This window comes from Ranitomeya imitator, chromosome 2 (assembly GCF_032444005.1).
Source record: "Ranitomeya imitator isolate aRanImi1 chromosome 2, aRanImi1.pri, whole genome shotgun sequence".
Lineage (NCBI taxonomy): Eukaryota > Metazoa > Chordata > Amphibia > Anura > Dendrobatidae > Ranitomeya > Ranitomeya imitator.
In genome coordinates this window covers 804189542-804208342 of record NC_091283.1, presented here as the reverse complement: position 1 = coordinate 804208342, position 18801 = coordinate 804189542, and the positions used below count along the sequence as shown (strand labels likewise).

At 43.2% G+C, this 18801-nt stretch overlaps 1 protein-coding gene across 4 annotated transcripts in view; it reads left to right on the top strand.

Annotated features, from left to right (window-relative positions):
* The window catches only part of EXOC6 (exocyst complex component 6), a 300123-nt gene that overhangs the window by 7771 nt on the left and 273551 nt on the right, over positions 1 to 18801 (top strand). For 2 of the 4 annotated variants that reach the window (XM_069753784.1, XM_069753782.1), the window contains exon 1: positions 342 to 530. The exons of the other annotated variants lie outside the window; for them this stretch is intronic. In XM_069753784.1, coding sequence (XP_069609885.1) covers positions 433 to 530 — 98 coding nt within the window. In that variant the 5' untranslated portion in view covers positions 342 to 432. Of the gene's footprint in view, positions 1 to 341; positions 531 to 18801 lie in introns of those variants that run through there. 4 annotated transcript variants of the gene reach the window in all.

Genomic DNA, 18801 nt, shown 5'->3' with positions numbered 1-18801 from the left:
GCAGATCTGCTGGAGGTAGGGGCGATAAGAATGGTTTCCAGGAGGAGGTGAGGAGGACGCAGCAGATCTGCTGGAGGTAAGGGCGATAAGAATGGTTTCCAGGAGGAGGTGAGGAGGACGCAGCAGATCTGCTTGAGGTAGGGGCGATAAGAATGGTTTCCAGGAGGAGCTGAGGAGGACGCAGCAGGGCGCAGTGTCGGCCCCGTCCCTAGCTGACCTGTGGCAGCACCAGCTCTACCTGTAAGGACCCGTCCTGCACCAGCAGCTGTTCCACTGACCCCTAGCGGCCACAGCTCAACACAGCAGCTACCGCAAATCATCACCGGCTGCTGCGACCCCTAGTGGCCGCTGTCAGCATCGCTCTCCCTGGTGTGCCCAGCAGTCACCGCAGCCTGTCACCGGCAGCCGGGGCCACCGAATAATCCCTGCAAGATGGCGGAGGGCGAGAGCCTGGAGAGCGTCACCGAGCACGAGAGGATCCTGCAGGAGATCGAGAGCACAGACACGGCCTGCGTGGGGCCTACCCTCCGGTAAGAGCCGGCAGGAGGGAGGGATCCAGGTGCAGGAGGGTCATTGATTCGTTGCAGGATCGGATTTCCTCTTTGTGTCTCCCCCCTCCCACTCTGGTCTGATAGTGTCCTGTCCCCCACTCGTGTACATGCTGCCCCCCACCCGTGTACACCCGGAGCCCGAGCATCAGCCTCACTGCTCCATTGTGCCCCTGTGATAATGGTGTCATACAGAGCAGTCACTGGTGTATATGTATATACTGTGTACAGAGCAGTCACTGGTGTATATGTATATACTGTGTACAGAGCAGTCACTGGTGTATATGTATATACTGTGTACAGAGCAGTCACTGGTGTATATGTATATACTGTGTACAGAGCAGTCACTGGTGTATATGTATATACTGTGTACAGTGCAGTCACTGGGGTATATGTATATACTGTGTACAGAGCAGTCACTGGTGTATATGTATATACTGTGTACAGAGCAGTCACTGGTGTATATGTATATACTGTGTACAGAGCAGTCACTGGGGTATATGTATATACTGTGTACAGAGCAGTCACTGGGGTATATGTATATACTGTGTACAGAGCAGTCACTGGTGTATATATGTATATACTGTGTACAGAGCAGTCACTGGTGTATATGTATATACTGTGTACAGAGCAGTCACTGGGGTATATGTATATACTGTGTACAGAGCAGTCACTGGGGTATATGTATATACTGTGTACAGAGCAGTCACTGGTGTATATGTATATATATACTGTGTACAGAGCAGTCACTGGTGTATATGTATATACTGTGTACAGAGCAGTCACTGGGGTATATGTATATACTGTGTACAGAGCAGTCACTGGGGTATATGTATATACTGTGTACAGAGCAGTCACTGGGGTATATGTATATACTGTGTACAGAGCAGTCACTGGTGTATATGTATATACTGTGTACAGAGCAGTCACTGGGGTATATGTATATACTGTACTGTGTACAGAGCAGTGACTGGTGTATATATGTATATACTGTGTACAGAGCAGTCACTGGGGTATATATGTATATACTGTGTACAGAGCAGTCACTGGGGTATATATGTATAAACTGTACTGTGTACAGAGCAGTCACTGGGGTATATGTATATACTGTACTGTGTACAAAGCAGTCACTGGTGTATATATGTATATACTGTGTACAGAGCAGTCACTGGGGTATATATGTATATACTGTGTACAGAGCAGTCACTGGGGTATATGTATATACTGTGTAAAGAGGAGTCACTGGGGTATATGTTGTGAATTCTGTGGCAGAGCTCCCTCCTGTGGTCACAAGTGGTACTTCGGCTGATTCTATCTGTGAGCTTCCGTTGGTGGAGGAAAGTGGTACTGCGGCTTCTGAGTTTCCTTCCTCAGGTGTTGTGGTGAAGTCGTTAGGTGCTGCTCTATTTAACTCCACCTAGTGCTTTGATCCTGGCCTCCAGTCAATGTTCTAGTATTGGACCTGTTTCCTCCTGGATCGTTCCTGTGGCCTGCTGCTCTGCATAGCTAAGTTCTGCTTTGCTATTTTGTTTGCTGTTTTTTCTGTCCAGCTTGTGTATTTGTTTTTTCCTGCTTGCTGGGACGCAGAGGGTGTACCTCCGGTCTTTTTGCCCCCTTTGCGTGGTTTTTGTAGGGTTTTGTGTTGACCGCAAAGTTACCTTTCCTATCCTCGCTCTGTTCAGAAAGTCGGGCCTCACTTTGCTAAATCTATTTCATCTCTACGTTTGTCTTTTCATCTTAACTCACAGTCATTATATGTGGGGGCTGCCTTTTCCTTTGGGGTATTTCTCTGAGGCAAGGTAGGCTTATTTTCTATCTTCAGGCTAGCTAGTTTCTCAGGCTGTGCCGAGTTGCATAGGGAGCGTTAGGCGCAATCCACGGCTGCCTTTAGTGTGTTGGAGAGGATTAGGGATTGCGGTCAGCAGAGTTCCCACGTCTCAGAGCTCGTTCTATGTTTTTGGGTTATTGTCAGGTCACTGTATGTGCTCTGACCTCTATGTCCATTGTGGTACTGAATTACCTTTTCACAACAGTACTGGAGGCCAAAAGTACTAATGATTCTCAATAGAGGGAAAAAAGAAGTTCTGAGACCATTTTTTTTTCTCTGCACTGTGTTTTGCCTTTTTTTTCCCCTAGACATTTGGATGGTTCAGGACACAGGTGTAGCGATGGACATTAAAGGTCTGTCTTCATGTGTGGATCAGCTCACGGCAAGAGTTCAAAATATTCAAGACTTTGTGGTTCAGAATTCTATGTTAGAACCGAGAATTCCTATACCTGATTTGTTTTTTGGAGATAGAACTAAATTTCTGAGTTTCAAAAATAATTGTAAACTATTCCTGGCTTTGAAACCTCGCTCCTCTGGTGATCCAGTTCAACAGGTTAGGATCGTCATTTCTTTTTTGCGTGGCGACCCTCAGGACTGGGCATTTTCTCTTGCGTCAGGAGATCCTGCATTGAGTAATATCGATGCTTTTTTCCTGGCGCTCGGATTGCTGTACGATGAGCCTAATTCAGTGGATCAGGCAGAGAAAAATTTGCTGGCTCTGTGTCAGGATGAGATAGAGGTATATTGTCAGAAATTTAGAAAGTGGTCCGTACTCACTCAATGGAATGAAGGTGCGCTCGTAGCTATTTTCAGAAAAGGTCTCTCTGAAGCCCTTAAGGATGTCATGTTGGGATTTCCTATGCCTGCTGGTTTGAATGAGTCTATGTCTTTGGCCATTCAGATCGGTCGACGCTTGCGTGAGCGTAAATCTGTGCACCATTTGGCGGTATTACCTGAGCTTAAACCTGAGCCTATGCAGTGCGATAGGACTTTGACCAGAGTTGAACGGCAAGAACACAGACGTCTGAATGGGCTGTGTTTCTACTGTGGTGATTCCACTCATGCTATCTCTGATTGTCCTAAGCGCACTAAGCGGTTCGCTAGGTCTGCCACCATTGGTACGGTACAGTCAAAATTTCTTCTGTCCGTTACCTTGATCTGCTCTTTGTCATCGTATTCTGTCATGGCGTTTGTGGATTCAGGCGCTGCCCTGAATTTGATGGACTTGGAGTTTGCTAGGCGCTGTGGGTTTTTCTTGGAGCCCTTGCAGTGTCCTATTCCATTGAGAGGAATTGATGCTACGCCTTTGGCCAAGAATAAGCCTCAGTACTGGACCCAGCTGACCATGTGCATGGCTCCTGCACATCAGGAGGTTATTCGCTTTCTGGTGTTGCATAATCTGCATGATGTGGTCGTGTTGGGGTTGCCATGGCTACAAGCCCATAATCCAGTATTGGATTGGAAATCCATGTCGGTGTCCAGCTGGGGTTGTCAGGGGGTACATGGTGATGTTCCATTTCTGACTATTTCGTCATCCACCCCTTCTGAGGTTCCAGAGTTCTTGTCTGATTACCAGGATGTATTTGATGAGCCCAAGTCCGATACCCTACCTCCGCATAGGGATTGTGATTGTGCTATCGATTTGATTCCTGGTAGTAAATTCCCAAAAGGTCGACTGTTTAATTTATCTGTGCCTGAGCACGCCGCTATGCGGACTTGTGTGAAGGAGTCCTTGGAGAAGGGGCATATTCGCCCGTCATCGTCGCCATTAGGAGCAGGGTTCTTTTTTGTAGCCAAGAAGGATGGTTCACTGAGACCTTGTATTGATTACCGCCTTCTAAATAAGATCACGGTTAAATTTCAGTACCCCTTGCCGCTGCTATCTGATTTGTTTGCTCGGATTAAGGGGGCTAGTTGGTTCACCAAGATAGATCTTCGTGGTGCGTATAATCTTGTGCGTATTAAGCGAGGCGATGAATGGAAAACTGCATTTAATACGCCCGAGGGCCATTTTGAGTACCTAGTTATGCCATTCGGACTTGCCAATGCTCCATCAGTATTTCAGTCCTTTATGCATGACATCTTCCGAGAGTACCTGGATAAATTCCTGATTGTGTACTTGGATGACATTTTGATCTTCTCGGATGATTGGGAGTCTCATGTGAAGCAGGTCAGAACCGTGTTTCAGGTCCTGCGTGCTAATTCTTTGTTTGTGAAGGGATCAAAGTGTCTCTTTGGTGTTCAGAAGGTTTCATTTTTGGGGTTCATCTTTTCCCCTTCTACTATCGAGATGGACCCTGTTAAGGTCCAAGCCATCCATGATTGGACTCAGCCGACATCTCTGAAAAGTCTGCAAAAGTTCCTGGGCGTTGCTAATTATTATCGTCGCTTCATCTGCAATTTTTCTAGTATTGCTAAACCATTGACCGATTTGACCAAGAAGGGTGCTGATGTGGTCAATTGGTCTTCTGCTGTGGAAGCTTTTCAAGAGTTGAAGCGTCGTTTTTCTTCTGCCCCTGTGTTGTGTCAACCAGATGTTTCTCTTCCGTTCCAGGTCGAGGTTGATGCTTCTCAGATTGGAGCAGGGGCTGTTTTGTCGCAGAGAAGTTCTGATGGCTCGGTGATGAAACCATGCGCCTTCTTTTCCAGGAAGTTTTCGCCTGCTGAGCGTAATTATGATGTGGGCAATCGAGAGTTGCTGGCCATGAAGTGGGCATTCGAGGAGTGGCGTCATTGGCTTGAAGGAGCTAAGCATCGCGTGGTGGTCTTGACTGATCATAAGAACTTGACTTATCTCGAGTCTGCCAAGCGGTTGAATCCTAGACATGCTCGTTGGTCGCTGTTTTTTGCCCGTTTTGACTTTGTGATTTCGTACCTTCCGGGTTCTAAAAATGTGAAGGCGGATGCTCTGTCTAGGAGTTTTGTGCCCGACTCTCGGGGTTTATCTGAGCCGGCGGGTATCCTCAAAGAGGGAGTAATTGTGTCTGCCATCTCCCCTGATTTGCGGCGGGTGCTGCAAAAATTTCAGGCTAATAAACCTGATCGTTGCCCAGCGGAGAAACTGTTTGTCCCTGATAGGTGGACGAATAAAGTTATCTCTGAGGTTCATTGTTCGGTGTTGGCTGGTCATCCTGGAATCTTTGGTACCAGAGAGTTAGTGGCTAGATCCTTTTGGTGGCCATCTCTGTCGCGGGATGTGCGTACTTTTGTGCAGTCCTGTGGGATTTGTGCTCGGGCTAAGCCCTGCTGTTCTCGTGCCAGTGGGTTGCTTTTGCCCTTGCCGGTCCCGAAGAGGCCTTGGACACATATCTCTATGGATTTTATTTCAGATCTTCCCGTCTCTCAAAAGATGTCAGTCATTTGGGTGGTCTGTGATCGCTTCTCTAAGATGGTCCATTTGGTACCCTTGTCTAAATTACCTTCCTCCTCTGATTTGGTGCCATTGTTCTTCCAGCATGTGGTTCGTTTACATGGCATTCCAGAGAATATCGTTTCTGACAGAGGTTTCCAGTTTGTTTCGAGGTTTTGGCGAGCCTTTTGTGGTAGGATGGGCATTGACTTGTCTTTTTCCTCGGCTTTCCATCCTCAGACTAATGGCCAGACCGAACGAACCAATCAGACCTTGGAAACATATCTGAGATGCTTTGTTTCTGCTGATCAGGATGACTGGGTGTCCTTTTTGCCTTTGGCTGAGTTCGCCCTTAATAATCGGGCCAGCTCGGCTACCTTGGTTTCGCCGTTTTTCTGCAACTCTGGGTTCCATCCTCGTTTCTCTTCAGGGCAGGTTGAGTCTTCGGACTGTCCTGGTGTGGATACTGTGGTGGACAGGTTGCAGCAGATTTGGACTCATGTAGTGGACAATTTGACCTTTTCCCAGGAGAAGGCTCAACGTTTCGCTAATCGCAGACGCTGTGTGGGTCCCCGACTTCGTGTTGGGGATTTGGTTTGGTTATCTTCTCGTCATATTCCTATGAAGGTTTCCTCTCCTAAGTTTAAACCTCGTTTCATTGGTCCATATAGGATTTCTGAGGTTCTTAATCCTGTGTCTTTTCGTCTGACCCTTCCAGATTCTTTTTCCATACATAACGTATTCCATAGGTCATTGTTGCGGAGATACGTGGCACCTATGGTTCCATCTGTTGATCCTCCTGCCCCGGTTTTGGTGGAGGGGGAGTTGGAGTATATTGTGGAGACGATTTTGGATTCTCGTGTTTCAAGACGGAAACTCCAGTATCTGGTTAAGTGGAAGGGTTATGCTCAGGAAGATAATTCCTGGGTCTTTGCCTCTGATGTCCATGCTCCCGATCTTGTTCGTGCCTTTCATATGGCTCATCCTGGTCGTCCTGGGGGCTCTGGTGAGGGTTCGGTGACCCCTCCTCAAGAAGGGGGTACTGTTGTGAATTCTGTGGCAGAGCTCCCTCCTGTGGTCACAAGTGGTACTTCGGCTGATTCTATCTGTGAGCTTCCGTTGGTGGAGGAAAGTGGTACTGCGGCTTCTGAGTTTCCTTCCTCAGGTGTTGTGGTGAAGTCTTAGGTGCTGCTCTATTTAACTCCACCTAGTGCTTTGATCCTGGCCTCCAGTCAATGTTCTAGTATTGGACCTGTTTCCTCCTGGATCGTTCCTGTGGCCTGCTGCTCTGCATAGCTAAGTTCTGCTTTGCTATTTTGTTTGCTGTTTTTTTCTGTCCAGCTTGTCTATTTGTTTTTTCCTGCTTGCTGGAAGCTCTGGGACGCAGAGGGTGTACCTCCGTGCCGTTAGTTCGGTACGGAGGGTCTTTTTGCCCCCTTTGCGTGGTTTTTGTAGGGTTTTGTGTTGACCGCAAAGTTACCTTTCCTATCCTCGCTCTGTTCAGAAAGTCGGGCCTCACTTTGCTAAATCTATTTCATCTCTACGTTTGTCTTTTCATCTTAACTCACAGTCATTATATGTGGGGGCTGCCTTTTCCTTTGGGGTATTTCTCTGAGGCAAGGTAGGCTTATTTTCTATCTTCAGGCTAGCTAGTTTCTCAGGCTGTGCCGAGTTGCATAGGGAGCGTTAGGCGCAATCCACGGCTGCCTTTAGTGTGTTGGAGAGGATTAGGGATTGCGGTCAGCAGAGTTCCCACGTCTCAGAGCTCGTTCTATGTTTTTGGGTTATTGTCAGGTCACTGTATGTGCTCTGACCTCTATGTCCATTGTGGTACTGAATTACCTTTTCACAACAGGTATATGTATATACTGTACTGTGTACAGAGCGGTCACTGGTGTATATGTATATACTGTACTGTGTACAGAGCAGTCACTGGTGTATATGTATATACTGTAGTACGTACAGAGCAGTCACTGGTGTATATGTATATACTGTACTGTGTACAGAGCAGTCACTGGTGTATATGTATATACTGTACTATGTACAGAGCAGTCACTGGTGTATATGTATATACTGTACTGTGTACAGAGCAGTCACTGGTGTATATGTATATACTGTACTATGTACAGAGCAGTCACTGGTGTATATGTACAGTTAGGTCCATATATATTTGGACAGAGACAACATGTTTCTAATTTTGATTATAGACATTACCACAATGAATTTTAAACAAAACAATTCAGATGCATTTGAAGTTCAGACTTTCAGCTTTCATTTGAGGGTATCCACATTAAAATTGGATGAAGGGTTTAGGAGTTTCAGCTCCTTAACATGTGCCACCCTGTTTTTAAAGGGGCCAAAAGTTATTGGACAATTGACTCCAAGGCTATTTCATGGACAGGTGTGGGCAATCCCTTCGTTATGCCATTCTCAATTAAGCATATAAAAGGCCTGCAGTTGATTTGAGGTGTGGTGCTTGCATTTGGAAGGTTTTGCAGTGAAGTAAACATGTGGCCAAAGGAGCTCTCCATGCAGGTGAAACAAGCCATCCTTAAGCTGCGAAAACAGAAAAAACCCATCCGAGAAATTGCTGCAATATTAGGAGTGGCAAAATCTACAGTTTGGTACATCCTGAGAAAGAAAGAAAGCACTGGTGAACTCATCAATGCAAAAAGACCTGGGCGCCCACGGGTGGATGATGGCAGAATAATCTCCATGGTGAAGAGAAACCCCTTCACAACAGCCAACCAAGTGACCAACACTCTCCAGGAGGTCGGCGTATCAATATCCAAATCTACCATAAAGAGAAGACTGCATGAAAGTAAATACAGAGGGTTCACTGCACGGTGCAAGCCACTCATGAGCATCAAGAATAAGAAGGCTAGACTGGACTATGCTAAAAAACATCTAAAAAAGCCGCACAGTTCTGGAAGAACATTCTTTGGACAGATGAAACCAAGATCAACCTCTACCAGAATGATGGAAAGAGAAAAGTATGGCGAAGGTGTGGTACAGCTCATGATCCAAAGCATACCACATCATCTGTAAAACACGGCGGAGGCAGTGTGATGGCTTGGGCATGCATGGCTGCCAGTGGCACTGGGTCACTAGTGTTTATTGATGATGTGACACAGGACAGAAGCAGCCGAATGAATTCTGAGGTATTCAGAGACATACTGTGTGCTCAGATCCAGCCAAATGCAGCCAAACTGATTGGTCGTCGTTTCATACTACAGATGAACAATGACCCAAAACATAAAGCCAAAGCAACCCAGGAGTTTATTAAAGCAACGAAGTGGAATATTCTTGAATGGCCAAGTCAGTCACCTGATGTCAACCCAATTGAGCAGCATTTCACTTGTTAAAGACTAAACTTCAGACACTAAGACCCACAAACAAGCAGCAACTGAAAACCACCGCAGTGAAGTCCTGGCAGAGCATCAAAAAGGAGGAAACACAGCGTCTGGTGATGTCCATGAGTCCAAGACTTCAGGCAGTCATTGCCAACAAAGGGTTTTCAACCAACTACTAAAAATGAACATTTTATTTAAAATTATTGAATCTGTCCAATTACTTTTGGTCCCTTTAAAAACAGGGTGGTACATGTTAAGGAGCTGAAACTCCTAAACCCTTCATCCAATTTTAATGTGGATACCCTCAAATGAAAGCTGAAAGTCTGAACTTCAACTGCATCTGAATTGTTTTGTTTAAAATTCATTGTGGTAATGTATATAACCAAAATTAGAAAAATGCTGTCTCTGTCCAAATATATATGGACCTAACTGTATATACTGTACTGTGTACAGAGCAGTCACTGGTGTATATGTATATACTGTACTGTGTACAGAGCAGTCACTGGTGTATATGTATATACTGTACTGTGTACAGAGCAGTCACTGGTGTATATGTATATACTGTACTGTGTACAGAGCAGTCACTGGTGTATATGTATATACTGTACTGTGTACAGAGCAGTCACTGGTGTATATGTATATACTGTACTATGTACAGAGCAGTCACTGGTGTATATGTATATACTGTACTGTGTACAGAGCAGTCACTGGTGTATATGTATATACTGTACTATGTACAGAGCAGTCACTGGTGTATATATACTGTGTACAGAGCGGTCACTGGTGTATATGTATATACTGTGTACAGAGCGGTCACTGGTGTATATGTATATACTGTAGTGTGTGCAGAGCAGTCACTTGTGTATGTGTATATACTGTATTGTGTACAGAGCAGTCACTGGTGTATATGTATATACTGTGTACAGAGCAGTCACTGGGGTATATGTATATACTGTACTGTGTACAGAGCAGTCACTGGTGTATATGTATATACTGTGTACAGAGCAGTCACTGGTGTATATGTATATACTGTGTACAGAGCGGTCACTGGTGTATATGTATATACTGTAGTGTGTACAGAGCTGTCACTGGTGTATATGTATATACTGTACTGTGTACAGAGCTGTCACTGGTGTATATGTATATACTGTATTGTGTACAGAGCAGTCACTGGTGTATATGTATATACTGTATTGTGTACAGAGCAGTCACTGGTGTATATGTATATACTGTAGTGTGTGCAGAGCAGTCACTGGTGTATATGTATATACTGTACTGTGTACAGAGCTGTCACTGGTGTATATACTGTATTGTGTACAGAGCAGTCACTGGTGTATATGTATATACTGTACTGTGTACAGAGCAGTCACTGGTGTATATGTATATACTGTACTGTGTACAGAGCTGTCACTGGTGTATATGTATATACTGTGTACAGAGCGGTCACTGGTGTATATGTATATACTGTAGTGTGTGCAGAGCAGTCACTGGTGTATATGTATATACTGTACTGTGTACAGAGCAGTCACTTGTGTATATGTATATACTGTACTGTGTACAGAGCAGTCACTGGTGTATATGTATACACTGTATTGTGTACAGAGCTGTCACTGGTGTATATGTATATACTGTACTGTGCATAGCAGTCACTGGGGTATATGTATATACTGTGTACAGAGCGGTCACTGGCGTATATGTATATACTGTAATGTGTGCAGAGCAGTCACTGGTGTATATGTATATACTGTACTGTGTACAGAGCAGTCACTTGTGTATATGTATATACTGTACTGTGTACAGAGCAGTCACTGGTGTATATGTATATACTGTATTGTGTACAGAGCTGTCACTGGTGTATATGTATATACTGTACTGTGCATAGCAGTCACTGGGGTATATGTATATACTGTACTGTGTACAGAGCTGTCACTGGTGTATATGTATATATTGTACTGTGTACAGAGCAGTCACTGGGGTATATGTATATACTGTGTCCAGTGCAGTCACTGGTGTATATGTATATACTGTGTACAGAGCAGTCACTGGTGTATATGTATTTACTGTGTACGGAGCAGTCACTGGGGTATATGTATATACTGTGTACAGTGCAGTCACTGGTGTATATGTATATACTGTGTACAGAGCAGTCACTGGTGTATATGTATATACTGTGTACAGAGCAGTCACTGGTGTATATGTATATACTGTGTACAGAGCAGTCACTGGTGTATATGTATATACTGTGTGCAGTGCAGTCACTGGTGTATATGTATATACTGTGTACAGTGCAGTCACTGGTGTATATGTATATACTGTGTAAAGAGCAGTCACTGGTGTATATGTATATACTGTGTAAAGAGCAGTCACTGGTGTATATGTATATACTTTGTACAGTGCAGTCACTGGTGTATATGTACAGGTCCTTCTCAAAAAATTAGCATATAGTGTTAAATTTCATTATTTACCATAATGTAATGATTACAATTAAACTTTCATATATTATAGATTCATTATCCACCAACTGAAATTTGTCAGGTCTTTTATTGTTTTAATACTGATGATTTTGGCATACAACTCCTGATAACCCAAAAAACCTGTCTCAATAAATTAGCATATCAAGAAAAGGTTCTCTAAACGACCTATTACCCTAATCTTCTGAATCAACTAATTAACTCTAAACACATGCAAAAGATACCTGAGGCTTTTATAAACTCCCTGCCTGGTTCATTACTCAAAACCCCCATCATGGGTAAGACTAGCGACCTGACAGATGTCAAGAAGGCCATCATTGACACCCTCAAGCAAGAGGGTAAGACCCAGAAAGAAATTTCTCAACAAATAGGCTGTTCCCAGAGTGCTGTATCAAGGCACCTCAATGGTAAGTCTGTTGGAAGGAAACAATGTGGCAGAAAACGCTGTACAACGAGAAGAGGAGACCGGACCCTGAGGAAGATTGTGGAGAAGGACCGATTCCAGACCTTGGGGAACCTGAGGAAGCAGTGGACTGAGTCTGGTGTGGAAACATCCAGAGCCACCGTGCACAGGCGTGTGCAGGAAATGGGCTACAGGTGCCGCATTCCCCAGGTAAAGCCACTTTTGAGCTACAGAGAAGCAGCACTGGACTGTTGCTAAGTGGTCCCAAGTACTTTTTTCTGATGAAAGCAAATTTTGCATGTCATTCGGAAATCAAGGTGCCAGAGTCTGGAGGAAGACTGGGGAGAAGGAAATGCCAAAATGCCTGAAGTCCAGTGTCAAGTACCCACAGTCAGTGATGGTGTGGGGTGCCATGTCAGCTGCTGGTGTTGGTCCACTGTGTTTCATCAAGGGCAGGGTCAATGCAGCTAGCTATCAGGAGATTTTGGAGCACTTCATGCTTCCATCGGCTGAAATGCTTTATGGAGATGAAGATTTCATTTTTCAGCACGACCTGGCACCTGCTCACAGTGCCAAAACCACTGGTAAATGGTTTAATGACCATGGTATTACTGTGCTCAATTGGCCTGCCAACTCTCCTGACCTGAACCCCATAGAGAATCTGTGGGATATTGTGAAGAGAAAGTTGAGAGACGCAAGACCCAACACTCTGGATGAGCTTAAAGCCGCTATTGAAGCATCCTGGGCCTCCATAACATCTCAGCAGTGTCACAGGCTGATTGCCTCCATGCCACGCCTCATTGAAGCAGTCATTTCTGCCAAAGGATTCCCGACCAAGTATTGAGTGCATAACTGAACATTATTATTTGTTGGTTTTTTTGTTTGTTATTAAAAAACACTTTTATTTGATTGGATGGGTGAAATATGCTAATTTATTGAGACAGGTTTTTTGGGTTATCAGGAGTTGTATGCCAAAATCATCAGTATTAAAACAATAAAAGACCTGACAAATTTCAGTTGGTGGATAATGAATCTATAATATATGAAAGTTTAATTGTAATCATTACATTATGGTAAATAATGAAATTTAACACTATATGCTAATTTTTTGAGAAGGACCTGTATATATATATATACTGTACTATGTACAGAGCAGTCACTGGTGTATATGTATATACTGTGTAAAGAGCAGTCACTGGTGTATATGTATATACTGTGTAAAGAGCAGTCACTGGTGTATATGTATATACTGTGTACAGTGCAGTCACTGGTGTATATGTATATACTGTGTACAGAGCAGTCACTGGTGTATATGTATATACTGTGTACGGAGCAGTCACTGGGGTATATGTATATACTGTGTACAGAGCGGTCACTGGTGTATATGTATATACTGTGTACAGAGCAGTCACTGGGGTATTTGTATATACTGTGTACAGAGCGGTCACTGGTGTATATGTATATACTGTGTACAGAGCGGTCACTGGTGTATATGTATATACTGTGTCCAGTGCAGTCACTGGTGTATATGTATATACTGTGTACAGAGCAGTCACTGGTGTATATGTATATACTGTGTACAGAGCAGTCACTGGTGTATATGTATATACTGTGTACAGTGCAGTCACTGGGGTATATATGTATATACTGTGTCCAGTGCAGTCACTGGTGTATATGTATTTACTGTGTACGGAGCAGTCACTGGGGTATATGTATATACTGTGTACAGTGCAGTCACTGGGGTATATATGTATATACTGTGTACAGTGCAGTCACTGGTGTATATGTATTTACTGTGTACGGAGCAGTCACTGGGGTATATGTATATACTGTGTACAGTGCAGTCACTGGTGTATATGTATATACTGTGTCCAGAGCAGTCACTGGGGTATTTGTATATACTGTGTCCAGTGCAGTCACTGGTGTATATGTATATACTGTGTACAGAGCAGTCACTGGTGTATATGTATATACTGTGTACAGAGCGGTCACTGGTGTATATGTATATACTGTGTCCAGTGCAGTCACTGGTGTATATGTATATACTGTGTCCAGTGCAGTCACTGGTGTATATGTATATACTGTGTACAGAGCAGTCACTGGTGTATATGTATATACTGTGTACAGTGCAGTCACTGGTGTATATGTATTTACTGTGTACGGAGCAGTCACTGGGGTATATGTATATACTGTGTACAGTGCAGTCACTGGGGTATATATGTATATACTGTGTACAGAGCAGTCACTGGTGTATATGTATATACTGTGTACAGTGCAGTCACTGGGGTATATATGTATATACTGTGTACAGTGCAGTCACTGGTGTATATGTATATACTGTGTACAGTGCAGTCACTGGTGTATATGTATTTACTGTGTACGGAGCAGTCACTGGGGTATATGTATATACTGTGTACAGTGCAGTCACTGGGGTATATATGTATATACTGTGTACAGTGCAGTCACTGGTGTATATGTATTTACTGTGTACGGAGCAGTCACTGGGGTATATGTATATACTGTGTACAGTGCAGTCACTGGGGTATATGTATATACTGTGTCCAGTGCAGTCACTGGTGTATATGTATATACTGTAGTGTGTACAGAGCTGTCACTGGTGTATATGTATATACTGTGTACAGAGCAGTCACTGGTGTATATGTATATGCTGTGTACAGAGCAGTCACTGGTGTATATGTATATACTGTGTACAGAGCAGTCACTGGTGTATATGTATATACTGTAGTGTGTGCAGAGCAGTCACTGGTGTATATGTATATACTGTACTGTGTACAGAGCTGTCACTGGTGTATATGTATATACTGTATTGTGTACAGAGCAGTCACTGGTGTATATGTATATACTGTACTGTGTACAGAGCAGTCACTGGTGTATATGTATATACTGTACTGTGTACAGAGCTGTCACTGGTGTATATGTATATACTGTGTACAGAGCGGTCACTGGTGTATATGTATATACTGTAGTGTGTGCAGAGCAGTCACTGGTGTATATGTATATACTGTACTGTGTACAGAGCAGTCACTGGTGTATATGTATACACTATTGTGTACAGAGCTGTCACTGGTGTATATGTATATACTGTACTGTGCATAGCAGTCACTGGGGTATATGTATATACTGTGTACAGAGCGGTCACTGGCGTATATGTATATACTGTAGTGTGTGCAGAGCAGTCACTGGTGTATATGTATATACTGTACTGTGTACAGAGCAGTCACTTGTGTATATGTATATACTGTACTGTGTACAGAGCAGTCACTGGTGTATATGTATATACTGTATTGTGTACAGAGCTGTCACTGGTGTATATGTATATACTGTACTGTGCATAGCAGTCACTGGGGTATATGTATATACTGTACTGTGTACAGAGCTGTCACTGGTGTATATGTATATATTGTACTGTGTACAGAGCAGTCACTGGGGTATATGTATATACTGTGTCCAGTGCAGTCACTGGTGTATATGTATATACTGTGTACAGAGCAGTCACTGGTGTATATGTATTTACTGTGTACGGAGCAGTCACTGGGGTATATGTATATACTGTGTACAGTGCAGTCACTGGTGTATATGTATATACTGTGTACAGAGCAGTCACTGGTGTATATGTATATACTGTGTGCAGTGCAGTCACTGGTGTATATGTATATACTGTGTACAGTGCAGTCACTGGTGTATATGTATATACTGTGTAAAGAGCAGTCACTGGTGTATATGTATATACTGTGTAAAGAGCAGTCACTGGTGTATATGTATATACTTTGTACAGTGCAGTCACTGGTGTATATGTATATATATATATATACTGTACTATGTACAGAGCAGTCACTGGTGTATATGTATATACTGTGTACAGTGCAGTCACTGGTGTATATGTATATACTGTGTACAGAGCAGTCACTGGTGTATATGTATATACTGTGTACGGAGCAGTCACTGGGGTATATGTATATACTGTGTACAGAGCGGTCACTGGTGTATATGTATATACTGTGTACAGAGCAGTCACTGGGGTATTTGTATATACTGTGTACAGAGCGGTCACTGGTGTATATGTATATACTGTGTACAGAGCAGTCACTGGTGTATATGTATATACTGTGTACAGAGCAGTCACTGGTGTATATGTATATACTGTGTCCAGTGCAGTCACTGGTGTATATGTATATACTGTGTACAGAGCAGTCACTGGTGTATATGTATATACTGTGTACAGTGCAGTCACTGGGGTATATATGTATATACTGTGTCCAGTGCAGTCACTGGTGTATATGTATTTACTGTGTACGGAGCAGTCACTGGGGTATATGTATATACTGTGTACAGTGCAGTCACTGGGGTATATATGTATATACTGTGTCCAGTGCAGTCACTGGTGTATATGTATATACTGTGTACAGAGCAGTCACTGGTGTATATGTATATACTGTGTACAGAGCGGTCACTGGTGTATATGTATATACTGTGTCCAGTGCAGTCACTGGTGTATATGTATATACTGTGTCCAGTGCAGTCACTGGTGTATATGTATATACTGTGTACAGAGCAGTCACTGGTGTATATGTATATACTGTGTACAGTGCAGTCACTGGTGTATATGTATTTACTGTGTACGGAGCAGTCACTGGGGTATATGTATATACTGTGTACAGTGCAGTCACTGGGGTATATATGTATATACTGTGTACAGAGCAGTCACTGGTGTATATGTATATACTGTGTACAGTGCAGTCACTGGGGTATATATGTATATACTGTGTACAGTGCAGTCACTGGTGTATATGTATTTACTGTGTACGGAGCAGTCACTGGGGTATATGTATATACTGTGTACAGTGCAGTCACTGGGGTATATATGTATATACTGTGTACAGTGCAGTCACTGGTGTATATGTATTTACTGTGTACGGAGCAGTCACTGGGGTATATGTATATACTGTGTACAGTGCAGTCACTGGGGTATATGTATATACTGTGTACAGTGCAGTCACTGGTGTATATGTATATACTGTGTACAGTGCAGTCACTGGGGTATATGTATATACTGTGTACAGTGCAGTCACTGGTGTATATGTATATACTGTGTACAGAGCAGTCACTGGTGTATATGTATATACTGTGTACAGTGAAGTCACTGGTGTATATGTGTATACTGTGTACAGAGCAGTCACTGGTGTATATGTATATACTGTGTACAGAGCAGTGACTGGTGTATATGTATATACTGTGTACAGAGCAGTCACTGGTGTATATGTATATACTGTGTACAGAGCAGTGACTGGTGTATATGTATATACTGTGTACAGAGCAGTCACTGGTGTATATGTATATACTGTGTACAGAGCAGTGACTGGTGTATATGTATATACTGTGTACAGAGCAGTCACTGGGGTATATGTATATACTGTGTACAGAGCAGTCACTGGGGTATATGTATATACTGTGTACAGAGCAGTCACTGGTGTATATGTATATACTGTGTACAGTGAAGTCACTGGTGTATATGTATATACTGTGTACAGAGCAGTCACTGGTGTATATGTATATACTGTGTACAGAGCAGTCACTGGTGTATATGTATATACTGTGTACAGTGAAGTCACTGGTGTATATGTATATACTGTGTACAGAGCAGTCACTGGTGTATATGTATATACTGTGTACAGAGCAGTCACTGGTGTATATGTATATACTGTGTACAGAGCAGTCACTGGTGTATATGTATATACTGTGTACAGAGCAGTCACTGGTGTATATGTATATACTGTGTACAGAGCAGTCACTGGTGTATATGTATATACTGTGTACAGTGAAGTCACTGGTGTATATGTATATACTGTGTACAGAGCAGTCACTGGTGTATATGTATATACTGTGTACAGAGCAGTCACTGGTGTATATGTATATACTGTGTACAGAGCAGTCACTGGTGTATATGTATATACTGTGTACAGAGCAGTCACTGGTGTATATGTATATACTGTGTACAGAGCAGTCACTGGTGTATATGTATATACTGTGAACAGAGCAGTCACTGGTGTATATGTATATACTGTGTACAGAGCAGTCACTGGTGTATATGTATATACTGTGTACAGAGCAGTCACTGGTGTATATGTATATACTGTGTACAGAGCAGTCACTGGTGTATATGTATATACTGTGTACAGAGCAGTCACTGGTGTATATGTATATACTGTGTACAGAGCAGTCACTGGTGTATATGTATATACTGTGTACAGAGCAGTCACTTATTTATGTGATACTGGCAGCTATGTGGGGTATATGTCACTCATGATCTTTCGTGTCATCCTGTTGTAATTTTTACTGTGTGTTTCACTTTATTACATTTTCACAATAAAATACTCTTTTTAACCTAACTCCTCCCTTTCCCTCCTAATTTTTCTGGTCCTGTATACTGTATATTACCATTTAGCGGCCGCGCTGGAGACGGGCGCCCCTTACATTCAGTACAGGGCACTAGTCAGACAGTTTCCTCAAAGTGGCCAGTTATGAGGAATTATCTGATTATCTAATGATGGTAATGTCATGTTGTCATCATCTCGGCTGCGTCCAGCACAGACATTTCCCGTCGCTCCGCGCTCATGGAGCCCCGTCATGGAGATCTCATTTATGTGGTGATATAAAACCGCATTGTGTCATCGAGAACGGCTGCGGCTCATGTGACGCTCCGTGTGCCCCCGCCAGGCTTCGGCCCTCACAGTACAATGCTCATCTTGTAGGCTGATATCATTAGCGACATGTTTATTATTGTAGCCACCACTAATGTTGGGTGGAGTTCACAGTTTGACTCTTGTTCTG